The sequence below is a fragment of the Convolutriloba macropyga genome, chromosome 5 (assembly GCF_964194025.1).
Source record: "Convolutriloba macropyga chromosome 5, txConMacr16.3, whole genome shotgun sequence".
In the NCBI taxonomy this organism is placed as follows: Eukaryota; Metazoa; Xenacoelomorpha; order Acoela; family Convolutidae; genus Convolutriloba; species Convolutriloba macropyga.
Genome location: NC_134472.1, coordinates 76448748 through 76473872, shown reverse-complemented (window position 1 = coordinate 76473872; position 25125 = coordinate 76448748). Strand labels below are relative to the sequence as shown.

The window sequence follows — 25125 nt, the reverse complement described above, 5'->3', positions numbered from 1 at the left end:
CTAAAAAAAATTGATAGGTTAAAAGATGTTTTCCTTTGAAAGGCCAGTTTTCTGATCTCTGACCTGTACAAAAAATGACTAGACAAAAAAGCACCTCAAATTGCGAATAAAAATCGAAGAATTGAAAAAATACTTTGAAAACTCCGAAGTATCAAAACCGAAAAATCATAACTGATTCATAGAAATTCTCGGAAAACCAGAAAAACTGTTCAAATTGCTTTAAACTGGCTCTAAGCTTAAAATTGACCAAAAGTTTTAAAAAATTGGCAAAAGTCAGAAGTCAAATGTTTATTTTGAAAACAATTATTTTTAAAAGTCGAAAAGGCCATAAGGCTCCAACTAAACAAACTATTGAGGTTTCTCGAAAACTCTCAGAAAACTAAATGGAGCTCTCCTTACTAAGCTTTAAATTGACGGAACAAAAAACCATTTGATTATATAGTTCCTCTTCCCACTTAACTGGATCAGACCGGTAATTAGTCTGGATGATTATGAAAAGATTCAGTTTTCAACATTGTCGAACCACGTTTTTTATGAAACTTTTTTGCCTTGTAGTTTTGATCATTTTGCTTTGCCTTGCTATATCAGAGCATGGGTGTAATAGAGAACTAAATTTGGAATGAATTGATTTTTTTTATTTCAGAAAAATTAATGGTTCTTGAGTTGTTTCCATACTAGTTTTGTATTTGTGACATGTATTTCCGACTCTACTTGTAGGGGAGGAACTAAATACTCGAATGGTTTTTTATTCAGTTTATGCTGGCCGATGGATAAATTCATCGTAGAGAAATGCGAGTGGTATCATTAAAAACCCGTCCAGTCTAGAATTTGAAATCAAAACAGGTTTTTTTAATTTCGTTTTCTTTTCGAGGAATTATCGAGATTGAAAGTTTTGTGTGGACACGAGATATTTGGTATCGTTCTGTTTACGTTCAGCGTAAAACAAGATTTGTTCAAATCAAGATTTTTGTTCAAATCAAAATTTTTCTTAACAAACATAAATTCAATATTTTTTTCAAATCAAGATTCCTTCTATAAAAATATTATTTCAAAATTACATTTCACGCTGCAAAACTCATCAATCTTATTTTCTCAATAGACAAAAGGCAATAAAAAGTCCAGTTTAGGCTTCACAGGGAAGTTTACTATCAAAAAAAATTTTTGATAGTTTACTATCAAAAGTTTACTATCAAAAAAAATAAAAAAAAAAGTCTATCTGAGAGCTGTTTTAATTAAAAAAAACGTTACCTTTTTTGTTTTTTAATTCACTCAAAGACTAGTCACTTTTCAGATCGATGTTTCATTAATGACAACACTCTTTGCAGTATAATGGCGCTCAAAGAACAAAAATTTGTTTTCAGGTAATCGCTTATGTTTTTTTTTAGCTTTGACTCCGATTTTCTTTTTGAGATTTTACTTAATTTTTGTAGTCCAATGTTATAGACTTGTTGAATAAAAGTGCATTTCCCAAAAAGCATTTCCTTAAAATAATAAAAATTACTATTCCTAATCAACGTTAGGTGAACCTATCTAGTGCTTTTAGTGGACAGCTAAACGCTGCTAAGAATTTTAAAAAATTCAAATTTTTTGAACCTTTAACGATCTTAAATTTATTTTTGTGAGCCCTATCATCAGCACCTGCCTCCTTTCTATTGCTTATTAAATTATCCTAATTTTCATCGTTCCTAGTGGCTTACAGAAAACGTTCAACGGATCAAAGATAAAGTTTTCTTAGAAAAGCTTATAGTTTAAACGGCTTCGACACTTTCTTCTCGCACTTTTCTTTTGAATTATTGGTTTTTGCATGTATTTCTATTTGTTTTCATAATCATAAGACCTATTGTGATGTCTTATTGTTGACTTATTAAAGACAAACATCATTGACTTCCCATCGAGGCATAACATAGCGTAGTAATTGACTTGCGTTGAAATCTATTGAATTTAATGGCGTTGATACTACGGGTTTTCTCAAAATTTTCGTAGTTTTAATAAAAATTTCCATATTTGTTTATTTTTATTAAGAAGCTTAAATGTTAAAACGAGAAAAATCCTTTTAATGTTTAACAAATTAATTGAAAATAGAAATTTTTTATTCTGAAAATTCTTTTTTTAATGGCACCTTTCTCTCAATTGTTTTTGAATTTGCTATTTTTGTCTGTCTTTTATTCTTTATGTAGTCGTAAAATGGTGAAAATTATCATACGCTTCTAAGTGAGGATTGAATGAGTGATTTTTCTCAATGCAGTCACTTTATGGTTAGAGTCTTAAGCTTTATGGTATTATTCGTTTTCACTTTTTTTGAACTTTTTAGCTTTAGGTTGTTTTTTTTTCCGTCTTGTAACTTGTTTTAACTTGCAACTGGTTCTTATCATTGAGAGATCTCATTCAATTCCTTGTACTTCAAAATTTAACGTGTTTATGTGTACTATGTCGTAACTGATATTTTGTTTGTTGGACATCATGCGTTTTCATAAAAGTTTTGCGAGTTGGCAATATTTGTGCTTCTATTTCTCTTCTTTTAGCGCATTCGCGTAATAACAGATCTCAATTATTTTAAAATGAGGCCCCCTTGAACTTATTTTTTCCTTCAGTTTATTTTTAGCTGAATTAGTATAAATAACAATCGAAGTTAAAAAACAATATTCAGATAATATCTAATAATTTTGATGGCTTCAATAATTTGTATTTTCTCAAATTGTTTGTACTTTTTTGAGTCTTTCTACTTCTTGACTTCGTTTCTATGGCTTAGTATAATCGAAGACAGGACCTATTGGTTTTGGATTGACTTTTTAACGCTTATGAAATTTGGTTTAAAAAAGTTGATTGGTTTTGGTTCGCCTCATTCTTTCCTCTTTTTTTTCGACTTGTTACCTTGTCTCATTAAGGAAAAATAGTATGTGCTGTAAAACTATGAAGAATGTATTTTCGGTTGCTAAGGTTTTGTTTGATTCCTTTTGGACGTTGTTTCTAAGTGCTTTTAACTTTATATAATGAGTTTTCGAAGTGAAATTTTTGTTTTTGCCTTTTTTTGTTTGTTTTTATTTCTCGTACTCTTTTTAATGGCAGATCTTGTGAGCGCTGTAGCGAGATATAGCATTATGTAACTCAATTAGTAGTTCGGGTGTGTAACAGTTTTTTAAAACTCAAACATCTATTTTTGATGATCTGATTGACAATTAAGTCAAAAATGTAGATGAGCTTGGACCGGAACATCATGTGCGAACGCACATTAACGAGCCTCCTTGTTGAATTTCAAAACTAAAGCACGTCAGGACAATAACTTTGCAAAACTTCTGACAGACCTATATTGAATCAAGCCTTGAGTTGAAAATAATTTTGTTCATTCCATTTCTAGTTTCAAATTCTATTTCAGTTGTTTTTTTTTGTTAATTCAAGAACAATCGGAGACTGAATTTCACCTGTTTGCTTAGCTTTGACAAATTATTTCTTAATGATCTCCTTAATAAATGCATGAACTACATGTTAACTTTGATCAATTTTTCTCATCCAATGAGATGTCTACTGTGGTTTTGGCTTTTCATACTTTTCTGAGAACTTCAATTTTTTTCAGTTTTGTCATACTTCGTAATCATTAATTCGAAAGCAAAATTATTGACCTCTTTGAAGTTTTAAATTTCGCATTTCTAGGCTATAGCTGTCTTAATAATCGACTTTTGTAATTTCGGCGAGAGAACTGTCGCGCAAAATCTTTCAAAATTTCTATGGTGTTAATAATTACATAACTGTTTATAACTTTGCCTAGTTTTCTCATAAATGACGACAAAGTTACATTGGTCTATTTTGGATCTAACCAGCTATGTTTTAAAAATTATATCTGTAAAAAACTGTCATATCTAACTATGAATTTGCTACAAAGCGATTAGATTCACGAAATAAGAGCACAGCTCCATAAATTACAATACTGCATTTGACAATTAATATAATACACATTAAATGAAACTATTCAACAAATTTATCAAAGGCTTTCTTTCTTCTCTAATTTTATCCCAATTTCTCAAAATAAGAGGCACAATTGTAAATTATATACATTTATCATTGTAGCTTTGAAGGAAAAACTTTTCATCAAAGCATTCTGGTCTTCGGGTTGTAGCCGTTAAGTAGGAAATGCCGAAAGGGGAAAATTAGGGACCAAATTGTCTTGAGTTTTATTGGGCGGTTTTGACTAATTTTAAACTAATAGTTAAAGCGATTGGATTGCTCACGAGGAATTACCACAAGCATGTAATAATGAATGGACGGCAGGAGATACATGCGTTGAGTACTTTTGCTTTTGGTCAATTTCGAGGTTTCGGGGAGGGGGCTGTTGTTTGTTTGCTTTTGTTTTATTTGCTTCTTTTTCGATGTCCACTTAATTGTTTATCGATTGTTTGTTATGTGATATGGTTGGTTTGAACCCAGTAGAAGTTAAACAAGATGTAATTGAGAAAGGAATAGGATAGAGGGTGGAAACGTGCGTGGGAATACTTTGGGTTGGATTTGACTGGTCTCGTCTGATCTGGGCTGGGAGAGCGGCGAGGAGGAGACGATGATTCTGATGAAGAAGGCGACAAAGGTTCGCTTGTTTATTTGTTTGTTTGTTTGATTGTTTACTCCTGTTTGTTCAGTTATGTTGCCCGGTGTGACATCCTATAACAAAATATTTATACAGCAGTCATTCTGTCGGTAACATTTACCTAGACCCAGATTGCACAAGCCCCTTTATTAGCCAAAATTACTTTTTCGTTAAGATTTTCAAAAAGAAACCTGTTTAACAATTAATAAGTTTTTAACAAAAATTTTACCGGCCCAAAAAGTGTTCGTAATATTGTTCCGAACCAAATTCATAAGAAGAAACCGAGTTCATATGCTCTTCTACCTTCAATCATGAATTTATGATAAACCAAAGTTTCTTGGAAGTTTCTTAAGGCATACTGTTTATGATAAAAACTTTAAAAAATCAGCTCCAACTGGCCAGATCTACGATTTATGAAGTCTATTGATCAGAAAAGCGAATATAACATCCTGTTAAATATGATTTAATAAAAACTCAGAAATACATTTAAATTTTGAAACATAGCCAAAAACGTCGGCCGACTTGCTATCAAACGACCGGCGAGCGGTTGGCTTTGGTAGTAGCAAGCGAGGCTTAGAGATCCGGTCATTAGGATATACATGCACTAGGGGTGATGTCAAGCAATGAGGAGGGGTCAAGCAACGATGGGGGGAGGGTGGAGTGCTGGACGAAGGGGGTACAATTACAAATCGCCAGGTGAAGAAGGGTGGACGGGAAGGGGTTGAGAGGTTTTAGGGGGGGGGGGGGGTGACTAAAAGAGGGTAGAGCCGCTTTTCACGCCATAAATTTATTTTACCTCAAAAAAATTTCGGTGAATGGCATACTTAGCGACTAGTAAGGCGTGAAGCCCTAAGTGCTGCTCAGCCAATAAATGCCCTCCAGGATTTACCTTTTTATCCCGTTTCTTGGACGAAAAGTTAAAAGCGTCAGACGGATAGTCAGTCAAGCAAAAAATGCATATGAAAATACACGACTAATATAATTGCTGCAAGCTTCATTTGAAAAAAATTTTCATATGTGGAAAAAATTGGCAAAAGAGTAATATTGTCTAACAATTTGCTCTAACACGACTAGCGGGACAGGGCTTTTAACTGACTCCACCTCAACAATTTTGTTGAGCCATAAACTTAGGGTCTATTACCTATGATGTAATTGCAATGCGAACAGACTATAACACTTATTTCGGGATATTTTCAGTCAATTTTGTCAGATGAAAACAATCAGTTACAGAAAAAAAAACATAAAAATCTTCATTGAATGGGGAAGAATTTAAAGAAATATCCAGCAAAAATTATTGTAGCAACTTGTCAATATATTATCTCTATTAATTAATAGAAAAATAGACTTGAGTTTGGCTTAGCAATGAATCTGTGCATATCATTTCCAGGTGTTTTTTTAAAAAAAAACTTAAGTGATGTTCAAAAAACCAGAACAATTGCCTTAACTGCAGCAAATTTTCTACATAAAATTTGTTGTATCTTAATTTCTAGTTTCTAATAGATTAAAGTAATAATAGATGTTGCTGCAAACTTTTAACGTGACTTGCTTGATTCAATTCGGCTCTATGTTCATTTGTTAAAAGAATTGCAAATCTCAAATGTCGAAGCTAGTTAGGAGAAGACAATCATTCTTAGTTGTTTCAGACGACTAATCAAGTTCAGTTTTTGATTAGATCCAATATCAAAGATCGGCTAGACGAATTTCATTTTTAGTTGATTGATCAGAAAAACTTTGTCTTGAGAGTTGGAAAAAGTTATTGAAAAATCTTTTGGCAATATCTGAAATCAGACTGAACAAAACAAAATCAGTTGACCTAGCGCAAAAACATTACCCCCTTCAGAAGAAACTTTGTTCAAACTAAAATTAACTATACGAAAATCCCGTGTCGATGTGTCACCGCCATTCAACGCAAATATACGTAAGACAAGCAGTGAATGCGGGGAATATTGTAAGATAAGCGGTGAATGTAGTGAAATTACATAAATCAGGCGGTGAATTCGGTGAAAAAAAAATATCGCCTAGTAATGGTGAAAATACATAGTTTCCCCACTGAATTTAGCGGTGAAATTTCATAAATTCACCGCTTTGAAACAAAGTGTCCAAATTATGTAAGTTAATAGGTGAATGCGATGAAATTACATAAATCCATCGCTTAACTTAGTGGTGAAATTACATAAATTCACCTCTTAGAAAAAGTGTAAAAAATGTAAGATTATGGCGGCAATTTTAGGGGATATAACAAGGTAAGATAAGGGGCAATGGGGAGTAAAGGGCAATCTTACATCTTTTTGACACTTTTTTCTAAGCCGTGAGTTTATGTAATTTCACCACTAGAGTAAGCGGTGAACTTACAAAAAATCATCACATTTCACCGCTAAAACATGTAGTTTCACCTCAAAAATAGCAAATCTTAAAAAAATTCAACGCTCATGTTTTACAGAAAGTAGAGTGAATTTAGTTTAAATTCAAAACAGAAATCCTAGAAGCTATTAAGTGGCGTAGTGGAGGAAAAAGTGACGCACATTAAGGGCGTGAGATGTTCGAATCCGTGTAAGGCCGGTAAAATATAATGAGTGATGAAATGTGGAGACTTTTTGTAAGTTCACTGCTTACTCGGTAAAACCGCTTACATAATTTCACCGCAATTCACAGCAAAATTATGTACGAAATTTGCGGTAGAAAAAAAACAACTTTTCACAGCTTATCTTACATATTTTCCAATTTTTTCCTCGACCCGGGACGCCATGGTCAACCTTAGTTCACAATTTTGCTAGTCATGTGTCATACACTAGATATGCGCACACCAATTTATCCGAAGATTCGTTAAAACTCAAGATTTACAATCACAGAAACAAATTGTTTTTCTAGAACTTAGTAGCAACGCAATCAAATTTTCCTCCGCATAGAACTATGTACGTGATCTTAGAAGAGTGCAGATATGTAGATAGAGCTGACAAAAAAACAAACAAGAAAATTGAGAGCAATCGAAAATGAAAAGAAAACAACTCTATGATATTTAGATAATGAAACCCCATTTCACAGTGAAAGTGATCTTTAAAAAACGCTTTCATATGTAGTACACGTGCTTGTTCCTGAAATGAAACTCAAGTGCATCTCAATGTTTTTTCTTAGTACATATCTTGCTTTTCTTAAAAAAACTTTCAGTGATATCAAGATACGGGCCAAGGTATTTCAGGTGACTGCAATTATCAACTTGAAAGTAACACTTTAATAAATTGGTTTTCTTAAATTTTCTTCTAATTTAAGTAATTTAAATGCAAGAAACTATGTTTCACAGTAGTTAATCATGAGGCGAACAGGTACATAATACTAAATAATTTTACTAAAGTTCAACTTGAGGTTCTGTTTGAGTTTTTCCAATATTCTTTGTAAGCTTCAATGGTTCCCTTCAATGACTTTTGGCACACAATGGTATCTATTTTTTTAGGTCACTGATGAAGGGACTCAAAAAGAAAAGGGGGTCAATTTGGTTCCTCGTTGAACACCTTTGCTTCATCTGATCCAAACACATTTAATAAGATTTACTAACAATTGTCTCTTGCAGTCTCTACGAGAGACGGTTTTTTATTAGGTTAACGGCGCTCAACAAACATAGCCGGCAGATTGCCGGAATAGTTTCGAAAGAGTAGACTTGCGTGCCGTATAATAGAGATAGAAACAGATGAAGATAAAATTTGAAAAAGTCATCGACGCCGCTCAAATAGCTATGTAAAAAAATTCAGCGATAAATTAATTAAGCTTGATAGATATCATTGCACAGAAGCCTTTTCATTAGGGATCAAAATTACACATATGAGCTCATTTGACCTTAAACTAATGAAAAATCCTAATCATGCAAGAAAGAGTGATAACTGATGTCCCGCGCGCAAAAGCCGATAGTGAGAGGAAGAGGTCATTCGGAAAATTTGACTTTTCCAGCTTTGCGGTGTGAACAAATGTACAAATAGAAAAAGCGTCAAACGACATAACAAAAAACCAAGAGCACCGCAATATAGTTCCACTCAGCTTACAACTTCTATGATAAACAATTTCGTCTATCATTATTAAAAAGGTGCAAAATTCGTTATATTAAATCTTAAAATCCGAGACCTAACAAATTTTTATTGGTTTTTGGATGTCACTATTCATTTATGCAACCCTTATTTCTTTGCATGATCAGATCTTCAAAAACCAGGAGGAGCTCATAGAGATTGCGTAAGCCTAAAGAAAAAAACTAAATTAATTTTTTACATTTATTGATCAAAATGATAATGGTGTGCAGTGAAGAAGCAAAATGACAGCTGAAAGAATTTTTTCTAAGAGTCAGAGCTTTTTTGTAACGTTGTTTTCTAATGAAATCCAAAACAATTCGCATTCGAAATAAAATTTAAAATAAATTTTAAGGACACTAAATAGAGCAACAGACGTTCATTATTTTCCTCAAAATTTGCACCGTTTTGTGGCCATAGCCCTCTAATGCATTTTGTAAAAATAAACATCAACCGAAAGCAAAGCAAAAGTTACTACAACATCTCTGGTAATTGAAAAATATAGTTAATGAAGAAACAACATGACAGGCAAATATAAGCAAGAAACTAAGCCATCTCTAGTTTTGAAAAACCAAAAAAACTGTAGGAAATTTTTAAAATTTTAGCAATTTTTGTAAAAATTCTTTTGTCGAATTCACAGAAAAATTGCTTGTAATAAAACGAACCTGTATTTAATTTGCAGTAAAAACTGCCCACAAGCATTAGGCGTACATTCAATTGCAAGTAAAAGTAATGAAATACAATAATGACCCAAAAATCGTTAAATTAGTCTGAAAACTGGAGAATTAGTTAAGTAATCTCAAATAAGCCTAAGAGTCCCTTTAAATTCCAAAAACCTTTGAAACCTATGAAAAAAACCTAAAATTTATAATTTTTGTCTGAAATAACTCTTTGGACAACCTAGAAGTTTTTTTTAAAAAAAAACAACAAAAAACACCGAACAAGAAAGCCGCACAAGAAAACAAAAAATTTTTCTCGTCAAGCGAAAATTTTTTCGCATCTACATTTCTCGGTCTCTTTCAGAAGAAGGAATGAAGACAAAAACCACTCTCTTTTTTCTCTGCTTTTTGAATTTGGGCGCTGAAAAATCTTTTTCCAACCATATTCACTCCCTTAACTTCCAGAAAAGACTAGAAGATGTCTTCGCCAAACAGAAGCCTTTCGTTAAAAATAACTAGTGTCCAATGGCAGTCAGCATCAAAGAAGAGAAAAGACTGTATTAATTAAAATAAAAGGAGAAAGTTTAACAAAGAAATAAAAACCGAAAAATAAAGAAAGTTCCAATTAATTTTCCAATTTGTAATTGTCCAATTTGTTTCAACAATCTGAAAAACTGTAAGAAATTAAGGAAAGTTTAAACAATTTCTTGCATTTTTTTAACAAAAATCAACGACCAAAATTGCTTGGTACCAAAAACCTTGTATTTAATTTGTAATGGAAACTGCCCACGAGCATTAAGATTAAATTCAATAACAACTAAAAGCAATAAAGCACAATAATGGGTCAAAAATTGGTAAAACATTCTCGAAACAGAAGAATTAGTTCCAAATCATTCAAATTAGTGTAAAACAATTTTATCTTGCCTTTTACTTTCGAAACGGTATCAAAACAACCTGAAAATGACAATTTCAATCTAAAATAAGCATTTGGAGAAAACGAATTTTCAAAAAATAATAAAAAACAGCTTGAAAAAGCCGCAAACAAACATTGCTCGCTTAGCGAAAATTTTTTTATACCCACATTTCTCGCTCTATTCAAAAAAAAGAAAGGAACAAAAGAACCACTCCTTCTTTTCTCTGCTCTTCGATTTTGTTTACTGAAACATTTTTTGTTTACTTACAAAAAGCCAGCGCCCCAATACAACTCAAATTCTTTGTATTGTAAAAATCCAAGAGCGACGCAATATAGCGCCGATAAGCTTACAGCTTCGCAGCTATGAAAATCATAGAAACCTAGTTTCGTAATTCGTGAAAAGAGATTTTAGATTATTGATTGAAACGTCATTTTTGATTAATTTGATAACACGCCCAGGTTGTTTTGATCAATGGAATAACCAAAATTTTCTGAAGTATGTAAAAGTGTATTAGTTGTTTAGTGTAAACTGTCGAAATTAAACTAAATGTGTAAATAAAATGCACGCTTCCAATTTAAAAGCAATCAGAAGTTCTCGGTAAAATAGTCACAAACTTCAAATTTTGTTGGGGCAATTGCTTTTTGCTTCCCTCAGACATTTTTGAACGGCTTTGAATTGGGTGAGAAGTAACCTTTTGGTTTTAACTTAAAATTTAAAAAAAACGCTTTTAGTCCCAAAGTGCAGATGGCGGAATATCAAAAGGACCTGATGTTTTTTAGTAATCCTGTTTTGGATATGCATTAAAAAAACTTATCAAATAGATAAGTAGCGAACTTCGCAAGCTTGTTATTAAAAGACTGTTCATTTTCATCACAGTAGAGAGTCAGGTAACCAGTTTATTTGGGCGGAAGTTTTCTCTCTTTTTCGATTTTTTTCAATGAACTTTTAATTCGTTTTTAAATGGCATTTTGGTTTTCTATAGTGCCCTTTTATTTGCTCTCCAGGTTTCTTTTTGATTTTCCTCCTCCAGTTTCTGTCTCGTGTCGTGTAGTCTGCATTTCAATGACTTTTCAGTACAAAGTAATGAGAACTTCCATTGTAAAACCTTGTAATGAGGGAACTCATGATCTTCAGTTACACCAAAATTTTTTAATAGAATGCGCTCATTAGACTAACGATAAAATGCATTGAATGAAATTAAATCAGACTTCTTCTTCTGGGCAATTGTTATGTATTTTCAAATCATCAAAAGGAATAATTTTGTGCTAATAAGAAAGGCTTCAAAAACACTAAAACATTTTATTGCCAAGTTGGAAGATTCTTAAACTATTGAGTTCTACAAAAATCAATCCGCAGTCTTCTAATTTTGTTCACATTAAAAAACACAAATAAATATCTCTCTTAGCAGCGTTCATTTGTTTATATATATATATATATATATATATATATATATATATATATATATATGCACCTCTGGACACAATTTTACCACTTGATGTGTTTTCTCACCGAAAGAAAATTTGAATCACACTGAAAACAAACAACACTTAAACCAAATAAATTAAAAACAGAATATTGGGAACCATTCTCTCCAAAAAACTGTTCCAATTCTTTTGTAAAAATTATTGTCGTTTGACATAGAGAATGGACAACTTATTGAATAAAAGCTGGAAAACTATTACAAAAAAACCAAGGAATTGTCAAGCAGAATCAACAAAATTGATACTTGAAATTAAAATTTTCACTCATAAATTTGAGAAAAAATTTAACAAAATATAAATTGAACAATAGGCAAACGTGATCAGATTTTTTTTGGACAAAAACTAGCGGTATAAAAAACCAAAACCATTTTTTCTGCAAAACTTAGAAATTTGAACTAGAAATTCAAACATTGTTTCGTCTACTGATAAAAGTTGATAAAAGTTGATAATTTGGATCAACTTTTTATTTCGAAGCGCTTTGTTCTGCTGAGCAACTTCTTGTACTTTTTGTTTAAACCAATTTGTTTTTAGTCGAGTGCAAACAAATAACCAAAACTGAAGGCCAGTGAATCGTTTTCCTGATAACCAGTTTTGAGAATTAGCAAAACAACTACAGCTTAATATCTTTGTTATCTGTTATTTTCAATTCAAGATGTTCAGGGGCCAAATGTCTGCAAAAGATTTACAAAAAAGAAGCTTCTTGATAAATCATTGACTTAATATTTCTTCGCGAAAAGCATAATTCTAATCATATTTCAAACAATTGAGAGCTGAATACAAAAAATCTTTAAGCTAGAAAAAAATGCAAGAAAGAATGATTGTAAGATTAGTTCTCTTATCTGAACAAACTGAATCCACTAAAAACAAAGCTCTGCTACTCCAAAATCTGTTTGAACCAAAACTTGATTGAAACTGATCAACCAATAACTTACGCAATAAATATATTGGCCTCATTTTGTTATTCAATTCCAAAAGAAACGACGCTAATTGTCATTAACTGATCATTAAAAAAAGGAATATCTTACCCACATTTTGGAAATTATCCAGAAGTTGAGTCACCCTAAGAATTCAAAATCTGACCAGGTTATTCGAAAATATTTAAAACGCCCATCATTTGTTCTCGACAGGCCTTTAGATGCCATCCCATCAATCAAATCTTGTCCCACGCAACAGATGTCTCAACGAAACTATCAGACCAAAAACCCCCGTTTTAAACAAAAAAGTTAATATTAGTTGTGCTACTATTACTATTTTTAAAAAATTACTAAAAAATGTTACTAAAATGTTAGTAATATTTCTTCGCTCACGAAAAACATAATACAAATCATATTTCAAACAAATTAGAGCAACAAGTTTCAGAAGACAACAAATTTCAGAAAAGCATTTAAATGTTTTTATCACTCTATTTAGGTAACAACCAAACTATGATATATTTGATTTTCCCTCTTTGTCGAAAATTTAGATATTCCCAAAGTAACAATTTTAGAAAACTATATGTGCTGAATATCTTCAGAAACTGAAAAAGCTGAAATGTGCAAACAAACAAATGTTCTGAATAACTTAAAAAATAGACAAAATGGGGTCATAAATGACGCACATTAAATCTTTTCCCAAAAAAAAATTAACAATGTTATAACAAAATTATCACCGGTCGAATGAAAGTATTAGAAAAAGCCGGCAACCGTAAAACCTCTACCAAACAACTTTACAGAAAAAGCTCAAGCATCAGAATTTAGTCAAAAAAGACATGAAGTGTCGTAAAGGAATAACTGACAATTCTATCTCAATTTTAAAGCAACGGTTAGAATATTTTAAAAATATAGAACCATTTTAAAACTGTGATAAAATGATAACAAAATTTCGTATATGTGAAAAAATGTATACTTGCCCAACAAAATCTGTTTAACACGTGCTTTTTCGCAAAAAATTGCTTGAGCAAAAACTATTTTTTTTCTCTTATTTTCATTGGTTCAACAGATTGACCAAACCTCTCGTTTTTAGGTGCGGCAATGACTTAACATCTCATTTTATTGTCACTCAACCTATTAAAAAATAGTGATTATCTTATATTCTTTTGAAGTCATATTCTTTTGAAATATCTCAAATACCCATATTCATCGTCATTCGCTAAAAACGCGTATCGAAACAAACAAAATAAAGAGAGAAAAGAATTTGACAATGAAAAAACTAAAAAATTCTCCTGAGCTGACATTCAATTAGAGCTAGAGCGTCTCTATGTCCCCAGCTGAACTTGAGTAAGTTAATGCGCAACTTTTTTTCTTCGATAAAACGGGTGACTCATGAACAAATCGTTTGTTTTTGTTCTCGGTCAAATGTGAGAAGAAAAAATCAATTAGAAAGAATTACTCAACTCTATGGCACTTAGCATTAACACAAAATATTTTCACGGCGACACAAAATTTTTATGACTGAATAGCTCCGGTAGCAACCTTCAATAATTTTTCAGTTGTTGGAAGACAACTAATAGTCTTTCTTTTTCAAGTTTAAAAAAGTTCAAAGACCATATATCTAAAATTATCCTTGTTCAAAAAAATAATTTTCAAATGTGCCTTTCTCGCGCTAACTTTGAATATACATTTTTTTTAAGATTGTTAATCGCTTGAATTCCTTGAGTTAAACGAAAACTGTTTTTAGATCAATTATATGACTTATTCTGTTAAAAGAGAAAATGATACTGACTTTGCTTTTTTTGCACTCGCACTTCTCGTACTAACCGTGATAAAATTTTTAACCGTCTGTATAAACTTATTCAGGTTAACTTAGTCTTTGTTTAACAGCTTATAGAAAGAATTGAATTTTTTGAAAAAAAATGTTTTCAGTAAAAAAGCCAAAAAATTCTTGATCATTTGTTTATTCTTCAACTTCAAATTATTTTGAAGAAAAATGAGATAAAAAGCAATAAATTGAAATTAATGATAAGATTTAAAAAAACTTTTAATGCAGATTCAATCCAAAAGTGTTCACAGCCAGTTTTCTTCGATTTAGCTGTCGGAAAACTTAACTGAAGAATTACACCGAAAAGGGCAAAACCGACAAGAATTTTGACCGGCATTCTGATCTCGTTCTTCCACTTGCTAAAAGATGACTCTTTTGAACATTTTTTGTCCAAAAGAACGCAAACACAAATTTGTTTTCAACCTTCAATGAGAACTGAAAAATTGGAATTGTTTAGGCTCTTAATTCTGAACATCAAATTTTCAAACATAAATCTCCCTATTGCACTCAGCTGTGATATTTGGAAAATGACCTTCCTGCACAAGTTTCTTTAAGATAATAAAAAATTCATAGAAAGTCCCTTACTTTTTTTTGGTTTTCTAGAATTATTTTATACTATGCTGATCACTTTCGTATTGTTTTCAAAAAAAAATTTTTTTCACTGTCAACAGAATTCTGGTTTCAAAATCAGTATCTTCATATGTTTACTAAAAAATTTGATGACTTTTTTTCTAACAAAGGAAGTTTTTCTCAACTGGTGCTGTTGCTGATTGGAATCGTTTTTCCAATCATGCGGTTCTATTCGAGATTTAATATTCGTAGTATCAAAACTCCTAATTTCAGACTAAATAAGATCTCTTGTCACTTCAGATATCATTTGACAATGTCCCAATTTTTCAAGAGAAAAATTTGATCTCATTCTATAAAAACTAAGGTAATTCTTTCAACTATTCAATCAAATTGTTGCAAGCGCAAAACTGGAGCCGGAAAATGAACATTTCTTCATATATGAAAACAGATTACTTCTCTTCATAAATCCAGTCAAATTGTTGCCGGTGCAAAACTGAAGCAAAAAAAAAACATTTTTAGGATAGAAAATAGAAAATTGATAATTTTAGTTTGGAAACTGATTTAAAACTGTTCCTTTTTCAAAAACAGGTTACTAAACAGATTCGGCAAAAAGTATACCTTTAACTCATCCTATAGCAATCCAATTGCTTCTGTAGCAATTTGATGACTGAATTCTTTTAACAAAGGAAATTCTTCTCAACTTCTGGTGCTGTAGCTGATTGGAATCGTTTTTCGATTTATGCGCTTCTATTCGAGATTTAATTTTCGTAATATCAAAAAATATGATTAGGTCATTATAATTAACTTCATGATCTCAGCGAGGATATTTTAGTTTTCAAATATTATTCGTTATTGCTGTAGTACAACATCTTCTCTCGATCTCCTGGAAAAAATTATTCTAAAGAAGCATAGCTTTAAAAAAATGAAATTCCATTTTTTCCGAGGGTTCTAGCTTAATGCAGGTGTCACTGGTACTTCTCTCAGGGGAATAGACATCTAAACCCGTTTAATTGTGAACTGAAATTCTTAGTTTTAAAAAATTGGTGGTAAGTGGACTAATGCTTAATTTTTACTCACATGCTTGCCATGAGTATCTGAGAAGGCATCACATTCTCCCATTGGTTGCTTTTGTTGTCCAATCAGATTCGAGTTTTTATTCCTCCTCTTCCTCTTCCTCTTCCTCTTCTTCCTCCTCTTCCTCCTCTTCTTCCTCCTCCTCTTCTTCGCCGTCTGCATCGTCGTCCCCGTCGTCCCCCTCCCCGTCCTCGTCCTGTTCCGCCCCCTCCATCATCGCTGCCTCCTCCATCAGAATGGCGTCCAACATTGTCTCGTCCAAGTTCTCCTCGTCCAGAGATCCGTGATCTTGCTCATCCTGAAAACGCACCAAGAGTTACCTCAAAAGGCACACATACCATGTACAGACAGGTAACACACCTGACATGCTCAGAAAAAGGCTCTGCCCAGTTCGAAACTTTCAAATCTATCGCTGAAAAAGCAGTTCCAGGTTTAACAACTATTCTGACTCTTTCAAAGATATTCAGTCGTTTGTTTCTGTGTTCAAAAATTTGATCCACGCGATTATGGCGACTCTGTGGGTCATTCACAATAAAGACCCCCCCCCCCCCATTTAAAAGGGAGGGCACCTATATAGACCCCCAACTTACCTTAGTTACTATAGTGGGACACATTCTTTTTGTTTGAGGGTCATAATGAGGAAAAATCCAAATATTTTGGACATTTCTGTCACAGAAATGTCTTTCCTCAGAAGTTTGCCGACAAGTTCAATTCAAATTGAGTTCAAACTTGGAACTGCGTTGCCGCGCATTGGTAAATTCCATGTGCAGTTTACCAGTCGCATCAGGAAAACAATTGATGCAAATACAAATTGAGGAAAAGCTGAAAGTATGATTTGGTAACACTAGGGTGATTATTAGGGGGTTAAATCTACAGGTGTTTGATGGATGACAATGATTACAAACGATCTAGGCGTGGTATTAGTAAACGTTAATTAGGAAACACCGTTCTGAAATTTTATCAGAATGGTTAAAGAAGTTGGCCGCGAAGTGGTTACTGTAGAAAAGTGACTTTTTAGCACTCAGTCGCTTCGCTGTGAGAGAAAGAACATTTAAATAGAACACACCGCCGCGTTTTGTATGACTCACACGCATTATGGAATCCATGGAAAACTTATTCCCGATTTAATGGGCTTCACTGAGCCCTGTTTTAAACCTAAGGAAGTGATTTAGACCTAAAACCCAATTTCCTAGCAGTAATTGGTTTAAGATATATTTACACTTCTTAAACATCTGGTAAAGTTGTCTGTAACTTTTGGTAAACATGTTATTGTTAAGATTATAAACTTAACATTATGTCGTTGACGTGTGAAATTTACGATTTGTTCAGTTTGTTTCCGTTTGTAGGCGGGACAAACAACGGAAGGGAATTGAGAGAAAAGTAGAAACACCCGTTGAACAAACTTTCACTCCATTAACAACAAATGTTTGTTCAGCTTTGCTCACTTCGACGTCTGCAGTTATCTAATGTGTTCACGTGTCTCATTGTGATCAAATTAAATTTCTCGAAGTTTACAACAATACATATGCAAATTGAAGAGATTTTGATTAAAGGTGCTTAACTTTATAGACCACGTTCGTGTTGGTGTCAATGTATATGATTTGTGTGTTGGTGTTCGAATGACCGCTCGGCCTAAAGAATCAGTTCAATTATATGCAAAGGGAGGTTCTTCCCAATTTTAACCCAACCCATTATTAATCAGTTTAACTAATTAACTGCTGAGCAGTATCAATTGTATTACTGATGACACTTCTATTTTAGGGTTCATAATTGGAAAGAAGTGAATCTGTGTAAGAAATATAAGAAATATCGTATTGGTATGGTGTGTTTGAATGTGAAAAGTGTACATAGATTAGTTGTATAAACTGGTAAAGAATTTTGGAAATTAAAGGTAATAAATATAATTTGATTGACAGCTGAGAGTAAGCGGCTAATGATAGAGGTGTAGAATGTATAGGTATGCTGTGTATCACTCTTACAGGCATCCGGAATTTACGCTGTAAACAAACAATCAAACATATAATGTACAACTACGTAGGCAACACAAACAACCCATCCTAATGAAAAAAATCGACTCACAAAAGTCAAGTCAATTTTTCACATATTTGCATTTAAACGCCAATAAGGTCAAGTTCTCTTAACTGATCACAATTGCTAAAAGTACAGAAACACCATTTTCACGCTTCCACCAAAATATCAACCTGAAACCGAAAATGAGAATCAATGAAAAAAAACTCACACACAATGGACGAACGAGTTTGCTTTGCTCATAAATACTTTTTTCCCATCAAAGACTGATCACAAAAAATATACTAGAAACAAATGTTGTTCAAGGTTACGAAATTGTCAGATAGTCTACATTTTCAAAGAATGTTGTAACCTTTTGAAAATGATATTTCTATTTGAAATCAAAATTATTTGAAAACATCATCTCACTTTTCATTTCACCAAATCTCCACACAGACAATTCAGTTATGCAATCATAGCTCATAAACCTTCCTTTGTTCCTAAGTAACCAAGCATCGACCCGACCGATACCAAGTTGAAAACCCAAAATGAAAAAAAAATAGATATCCGAAACAAACAAAAACAACGAAACTTCATGACAAAAAAATGACCAATTTGTTATTGTTTTTGGTTTTGAAGAAAATGAGCAACGAAAAATTGTTGCGATGGTAGCATATTTTAGAGAGAAACAAGTAACTAGAATGGAATTAACATTTTCGGCGAGATAATGGAAATGAACTACAAAAGTTTTCTACTGTCCAACATAGATTCTCGTCGAATTCACAAGAATGTTTAAAAATAAAGCGGCTGTCAAAAATCGTAACATTATAAACTAGTAAAACTCCTTGCTATCTTATTTTCTTAGAACATTTTTGGTTAATTAGAAAGTCTTATCGTTTTTAATTACCTGTAAAACTTCAAAAAATTGGCTTATGAACGTTATATTATTAGACTGTTAGAATACATTTGCAATATTTTCCAGTGAGATACTTGAGTACAGCTTGCTACTAATTTGTCTGTACGGCATAAAAAACAGTTTCTTTTTTACATAGTTGAGCGACAACTATGGTTAGTTAGTTGCCCCGTAGAATTGTTTCGTAAATTTTGTTTTCATTTGATTCATTAAGAAAAAGGACATGAAAAAAATTATCCGCCCTACTTACAGTTTTTCCCACACAAAAAACAAATTTTTGAGAGCTTGTTAGAATTTCAGAAATTTGGAAAAGTGAAAATAAACGCATTTTGGTCTATTTGCAAATATATAAAGAATAATCTGTTGAATTGTTTGGTAATAGCTTGAAATCAATTTGTTGTTATTTACACTAATTTAGTAAGTTGTTATTGTTTTACAAGCTGTCTTTTTTGCAAAAATATTTGTCAAGGGATGGTTTCTGTGTTTGCTTAAGTTTGTTTGTTGCGTCCGAAAACAACTAGATAAAACATTTTTCATTTCACGTTGAAAAAAAATTTCCATTTTTTGATCAACTGTTTTTGACGGTTACATGACAATTTTCCCAATTCAATTTTACACAATGACATTTTACCCAATGCCAACTTACCCGATTTTCTTTGATCTTTCATTCAATTATCCGATTACAAGTTAGCAGTCGGTATTACAAGGATGTTATAAAATACTTATGTGGACATATTATCCCATGTTAGGTTGTGCTAGTTTCATATCAAGTTTCACGGACCATTTAATTATATAATCGGCTAAATAGTCGTTCTGTTCTGGTAATTTTAACAATAGGCTAAATTAATTTCAAAATTGGGTAAAATGGCAGGTTGGGTATAATCGCATTGGGTAAAACGGAATTGGGCAAATCGTCCGTGCACCGTTTTTGACTTTATTTTCAGTTTGTCACATACGACATAAAATTGCAACTTTAACAATTTCTTTTTGAAACCACATATTGTCTTCTCTGACTAATTGATCATCAGCTCAAACGACAATTTTAAAATCAAAAACTTGAAAATCAACGAGCTGAGCAATTGAGACGGCTCTTGAATTCAACACCGCGGCTTGAAACTTTTGAACACCGGAGACCTCAAGACGATATTTGATGTCGAGAATTGATTCCAGCCCACTCCAGATCAAAATTGCTATTTTATAACAGGTCTTATTTGCAACTTCAAAATTTACAGCTTTAAAAATTGTTTTTTTTTTATCTCTGTTCACCTCCTCTGTGTTTGCGCAAAAACTTTCCATAAAATTCTCCTCCGAATATAATAATTTGTCAATTATTTCGCAAGGAATGAATTCAACATCAAATTAATAGTTGAGTGAATTCAAACGATGTCTAACTTTGATATGAGATGACCTCGCAACAATTTTGTATACCTTTCTAAAGTATTTCATCCAGCTAAAAAAATTTCAACTAAGCTGTCGTAATTTTGGGTAAATTTTAAAAATTAGAGAAAGAGAACCCAAATATCAAACAGGTGAATAATTAAAAAACAACAAGCAAACCAACGCAGTCAACAATGATGTCTACTTAAGTCCTAACTAGCAGAATATGTGAAGTGAGAACTGATAAACAGAAGCGATGTCAATTCGTACAACATCAATTAAACAATCAACAACCACAATAAGCGAAAGCCTCAACTCCATTAAATGAAAACGGCCGCAGTAAACAATTTGTTGACAAACAAACATGGAAAACTCACAAACAAACAATCAATGCTTACAGTCCAATCCAGTACAGTAAATCTTAAGGTACAACATTAATCATATCGCTGAATAGGTGTGTTGGGATTGGGGTACAATAGCAAATATTGATTTTAAGCATAGAGGGTAGATTTATTGTATATTGAGTAGTAATTGACAGAGAGACAATTTTGGTACCCTTACTTGATGTTGGAAACCAGGAGTTATTAAGGTCCTAAAATTACAACAAACTCCTTCAAATTGAGAAAAAATATGTTTACTAACTCTTTCGAAATTTGTGTTCTCATCCGCTTTTTTACCCTTATGACTTATGTAAAATAAGTTGAACTAATTAGACAAGGTTATATAATTCTTGCCCTTTAAGTAAACTGAATGCTTATCTTGCACAATCTTGAAGGCCTTGCAAAACAATGGTTATCTTGTAACATCTTGTAAGAGAAAGAATTCTCACAAGTTAGTTCCGGTTAAACTCGGCTCTCGTTGATTCTTGTGGACACAATCTTTAGTCGGCTCACAAAACTTCCGAACTAAATTTCCATGTGTTTTAAGAGACAAATTGAACGTAACCGGCAAATGCCGGAAAATAGCCACCGTTGACCCGTTTGACGCACATTGGGATTGAAACAGAAAAAGAAAAAAGTAAGAGATAGAAATTCACAGAATTTTTCTAAGTGTCAAAGTGTTTTTATTTGGTGTGCAAATTCTGCATATTCTGTTTGACTCTAAAATTACACTTAGTTCAGCTTCTAAACTGAACTCTATTAATATATTTCTAATGCCAGCTAGCAATCGCTTTAGTAAACTTTGATAATCTAATGCACTATGACTTAATGACCGGGCCTAATATGTTTATCCCGTTTCTTTTGATTTTGCTTTTTTGACTTTGGCCGTATTTACTACATTATGCAACTCAACGAGTCGAAGAAATTCTCGGTTTCTATCAATCATTTTTCCAACTTTTCTGTACACTTAATTCGGGAAAAAATATAAATTCTTTCTTCTAATCAATTTAAGTAGAAATTTGCACATAAATTGCGACATCATGTGCATATCATATGCGTATACTGCTCAACCATTTTCCTACAGTTTGCATGTTTGGAAAAAGATTTATTTTCTTGCCATAGCTAAAAAAATACAAGCATGCAAGATATTGTAACTTTGCAAAACTACACAAATCAATCAACTAATTCAAAAGAAGCAAGAGATTTAAGAGCTAAATTAATGAATAGATACTTAAATATAAAACTTTAATTTCGTTTAGTTAGCAGGAGAAGGAAATGCAAACTTGACTTTTTTGAGGGTTATGCAAACCTAACTTTTCTTTAGTGTTTTTTATTCAATTAAACGAGACGCAAAATAAGCTTGTTCCTAGTTTAAAACTTCTAGTGTAAAAAGTTCCTGGAGCAATTTTGAAGAACTCGAACCATACCACAAATGTTTTGAAATAATTTGATTCTACGTTAAGTACGCATTCAAAAATTGCTTGACACGTCCTTAATAAAATAAAATTTGAATTAATCCTGTTCTATTGACGATAAATTGGTTAAAAAAATCAAAGTAAAAAAGTTAAAAAGCAAAGTTTGAGTGAAAAGTTTCAATATCTACTATCTAAAGTTATACACGTAAGAGGAAAGGCAAATTGCAAATAGGTGGCTAGCCGAATGAACTTTTTTATATAAATTGTCAACCTGGTTTAGGAGAATTCTATAAACAATGATTAAAAAAATCATGGACTTTTCACCTGAACTTCTTTCAAAAAAAATCATAGTTTTGACTTTGAAAACAAATGTTTAATAATTTTTGCTGATAATGTTCATTCCTTATTTTTAAATGACGGAAAGCAATCAAATTGATGTACATGATTGTTGTTCTCTTATATTTTTATAAACTTTTTGCCAAAAATAAGTTTTTTTTTTCAAATTTCACAAACATTTTCCTTCAACTTTCCGTTCACAGAAATTTAGAGCAGCGTGAAACGAGTGGACTATACCATCTGCGATGCAATGTGAACCCCTATTGGGTTGAAATCAACTCGAAATATTGAAAACTCAAAATCAATTTTATCGATTTAATGGGTAGACATGTCTTTAAAGGTCTTTGTACCTAGAATGAACAGCGTTGAGTCAAATGTCACAGAGCCCTGAAAACGCGACCAAATGTTGTTTCGAAGTTTTTAATGTTTTAAATGTTTCTGCTCTCAATTTTATTAGTTGGCTTGTTAGAATCAAAAAGGGGAAAATGTAAGTGGTTAAAAACATGTGCTTAGTGTGTCTCAACTTCAAAACTTTGAATTCATACCTGGTTAGAGCCAAAGAAATAAAAACTAGAAAACCTTATTATATCTACTTAGTTATTAAAAACTCACTCTACTTACATTATAATATTTCTGTCCAAATAACGAATAGTTAGAAAATGGATCAATTTTTGAATTCAACAGGTTGTTAGTGGTCAAGGTTTGCAGATTTTTTTAAACCGTCAAATGTAATAAATCTATGCAATAACGCAATAGACCGTGGCTTACCAATGCTGAGGCGTGGGTTCAATTCCAACTGGTGGCAAAATTTTTTATAATCATGCTAAAATTTAAACTTCTGAATTCTTATCTGAACTTTTAGAGGAAAAATTGAAATATATAATAAAACGCATACTGAAATCTTTTATGCTAACTGCGCATAACGCATTTAAAAAAAATAGCAGCTAATTGAAAAAAATTCTAATCTGTTTTGCATGTTTTTAGAATAAGCGCTTTCCAAAATATAGCAAGCTAAACAAAAATTGAGTTTTAATGGAGTTTTGAAAAACATATAGTTTTTTCTTAGCTAGTGTTTTATTTTAGTGCCGCAAACGAAATTATACAAAAGTACCCGCTGCCAGATAAACTAACTCTTTAAGTAATCCCCATTCTAAAAGCGTGTTAGCTCGAGGAACTGAATATAGAAAATAAAAAGTTTTCAGCTCCAGGTTATTACAAAAACTATTACTAGTTAGTATAAACATAGTTTGTCAAATCTTAGTGTGCTAATTGAACCACATTCACCAACATATAAACACATTATGCCTTGAAATTGCTTTTGTCCCATTTTTTCCCTTTTTCTTCAAAGGCGTGTATTTGTCATTCCTTTCTGGAGCTGTAAACTTTCCATTCATTTGTTTATTTGTTTATTTTGTGCAATAGGAACCATATATTGGGATCAAACAGTCTTGCATTGAAAAGCCATTGTTATGAAAAGCCATGTTCAGTTTTGAGCAGTGTGAAACATTTTGCCTCAAGAGGTAACAAGAAGCAAGATCAAGGTCACCAGAGGTCATTCAGGCCAACATAGAGGTGGTGTAGGGGTCACTTGTATCAGTTGAAGGTCGTTTAAGGGGAAATTTATTATTGGTTAACTAGCAGCTGCAGTGTCATAACTGAACACAAATAATAGGCCGACAAACAGTTTGTTTGGATGAATTATTTGGAATATTTGGTGCTGCTTTTTGTTACCATTTTACACAACTGGTGTTGCTTTAAGACGGTTTGGTCCCAACTGGGTGTGTAATTGGGTAGGTGGGTGGGTGGGTAGTAGGTGGTGGTGGTAGTAGTAGGTGGGTGGGTGGGTTTGTAATTTCGCAGGTGTGCTCTTGAGTGCTTTCGGGACATCAACAAGAATGCACCTTGTAATTGAGCACTTTTGGGCAACTTGGCCCTACTGTAAAACAAACACATGTCATTTTACTGTTTTTCATATCAGATAATATTTTTTATATTTCATTTTTTTTTCGAGTACGGTCGCCAATACTTCAGTAATATGGTACTGCTATTGTCGAACTAAAGAATTTTTGTTTTTAATGTAAAGCACATAAAAATACAGTGATCAAATTTCTTGAAATCATTCGAAATAAATACTACAAATGTCAATAGCTGGACTTGGAAAACTGGTAGAAAACGAGCATTGTAATTGTATTTCTTTGCGAACCCTCCAAAAAAACTGGCTTTTGAAATAATTTGCTCAAATTTTATTTCTCGAATTTCAAAAAAAAGTCCAACAAGCAGTATTGGTTTTCTAGTTAAATTTTACAACTACAATTGTCTTGGATCAAATTGTATTTGTTTCGAGCGGAAGAACTCACGAGTCGTCATTAAATCACAAGCCGTTCAATTCATCGTTCATATTCAGTTTTCTGTTTACAATTTTTGGAAGTAAGATGATCTTGCTGGCGGCATCAAAACAAAAACAAATTTAAAATTTGTGGATATAAAACTTATATTTCAAAATTTTTGGCAAAAGAGGTTTAAGTTTACTAAAAAATATTTTTTGTGTCATCCTTAAGAGGAACTTGTATATTATCAAAGTCATTGAATAAGTTTCTTTGACCTGAAACACTCATCAATTGATTAGACTTAAAAATACATC

The 25125-nt window shown here is 32.4% G+C and overlaps 1 protein-coding gene across 1 annotated transcript in view; it reads right to left on the bottom strand.

The window, feature by feature from the left end:
* Window positions 1–3848: 3848 nt before the first annotated feature.
* LOC142340504 (uncharacterized) overlaps window positions 3849–25125 on the bottom strand; it is a 38858-nt gene continuing 17581 nt past the window's right edge. The window contains exons 4-6 of the mRNA XM_075391079.1: window positions 18036–18053; window positions 16060–16354; window positions 3849–4647 (exon numbers count right to left, since the gene is read on the bottom strand). Of these exons, the coding sequence (XP_075247194.1) occupies window positions 16136–16354; window positions 18036–18053 (237 nt within the window). The 3' untranslated portion in view covers window positions 3849–4647; window positions 16060–16135. The remainder of the gene's footprint in view (window positions 4648–16059; window positions 16355–18035; window positions 18054–25125) is intronic.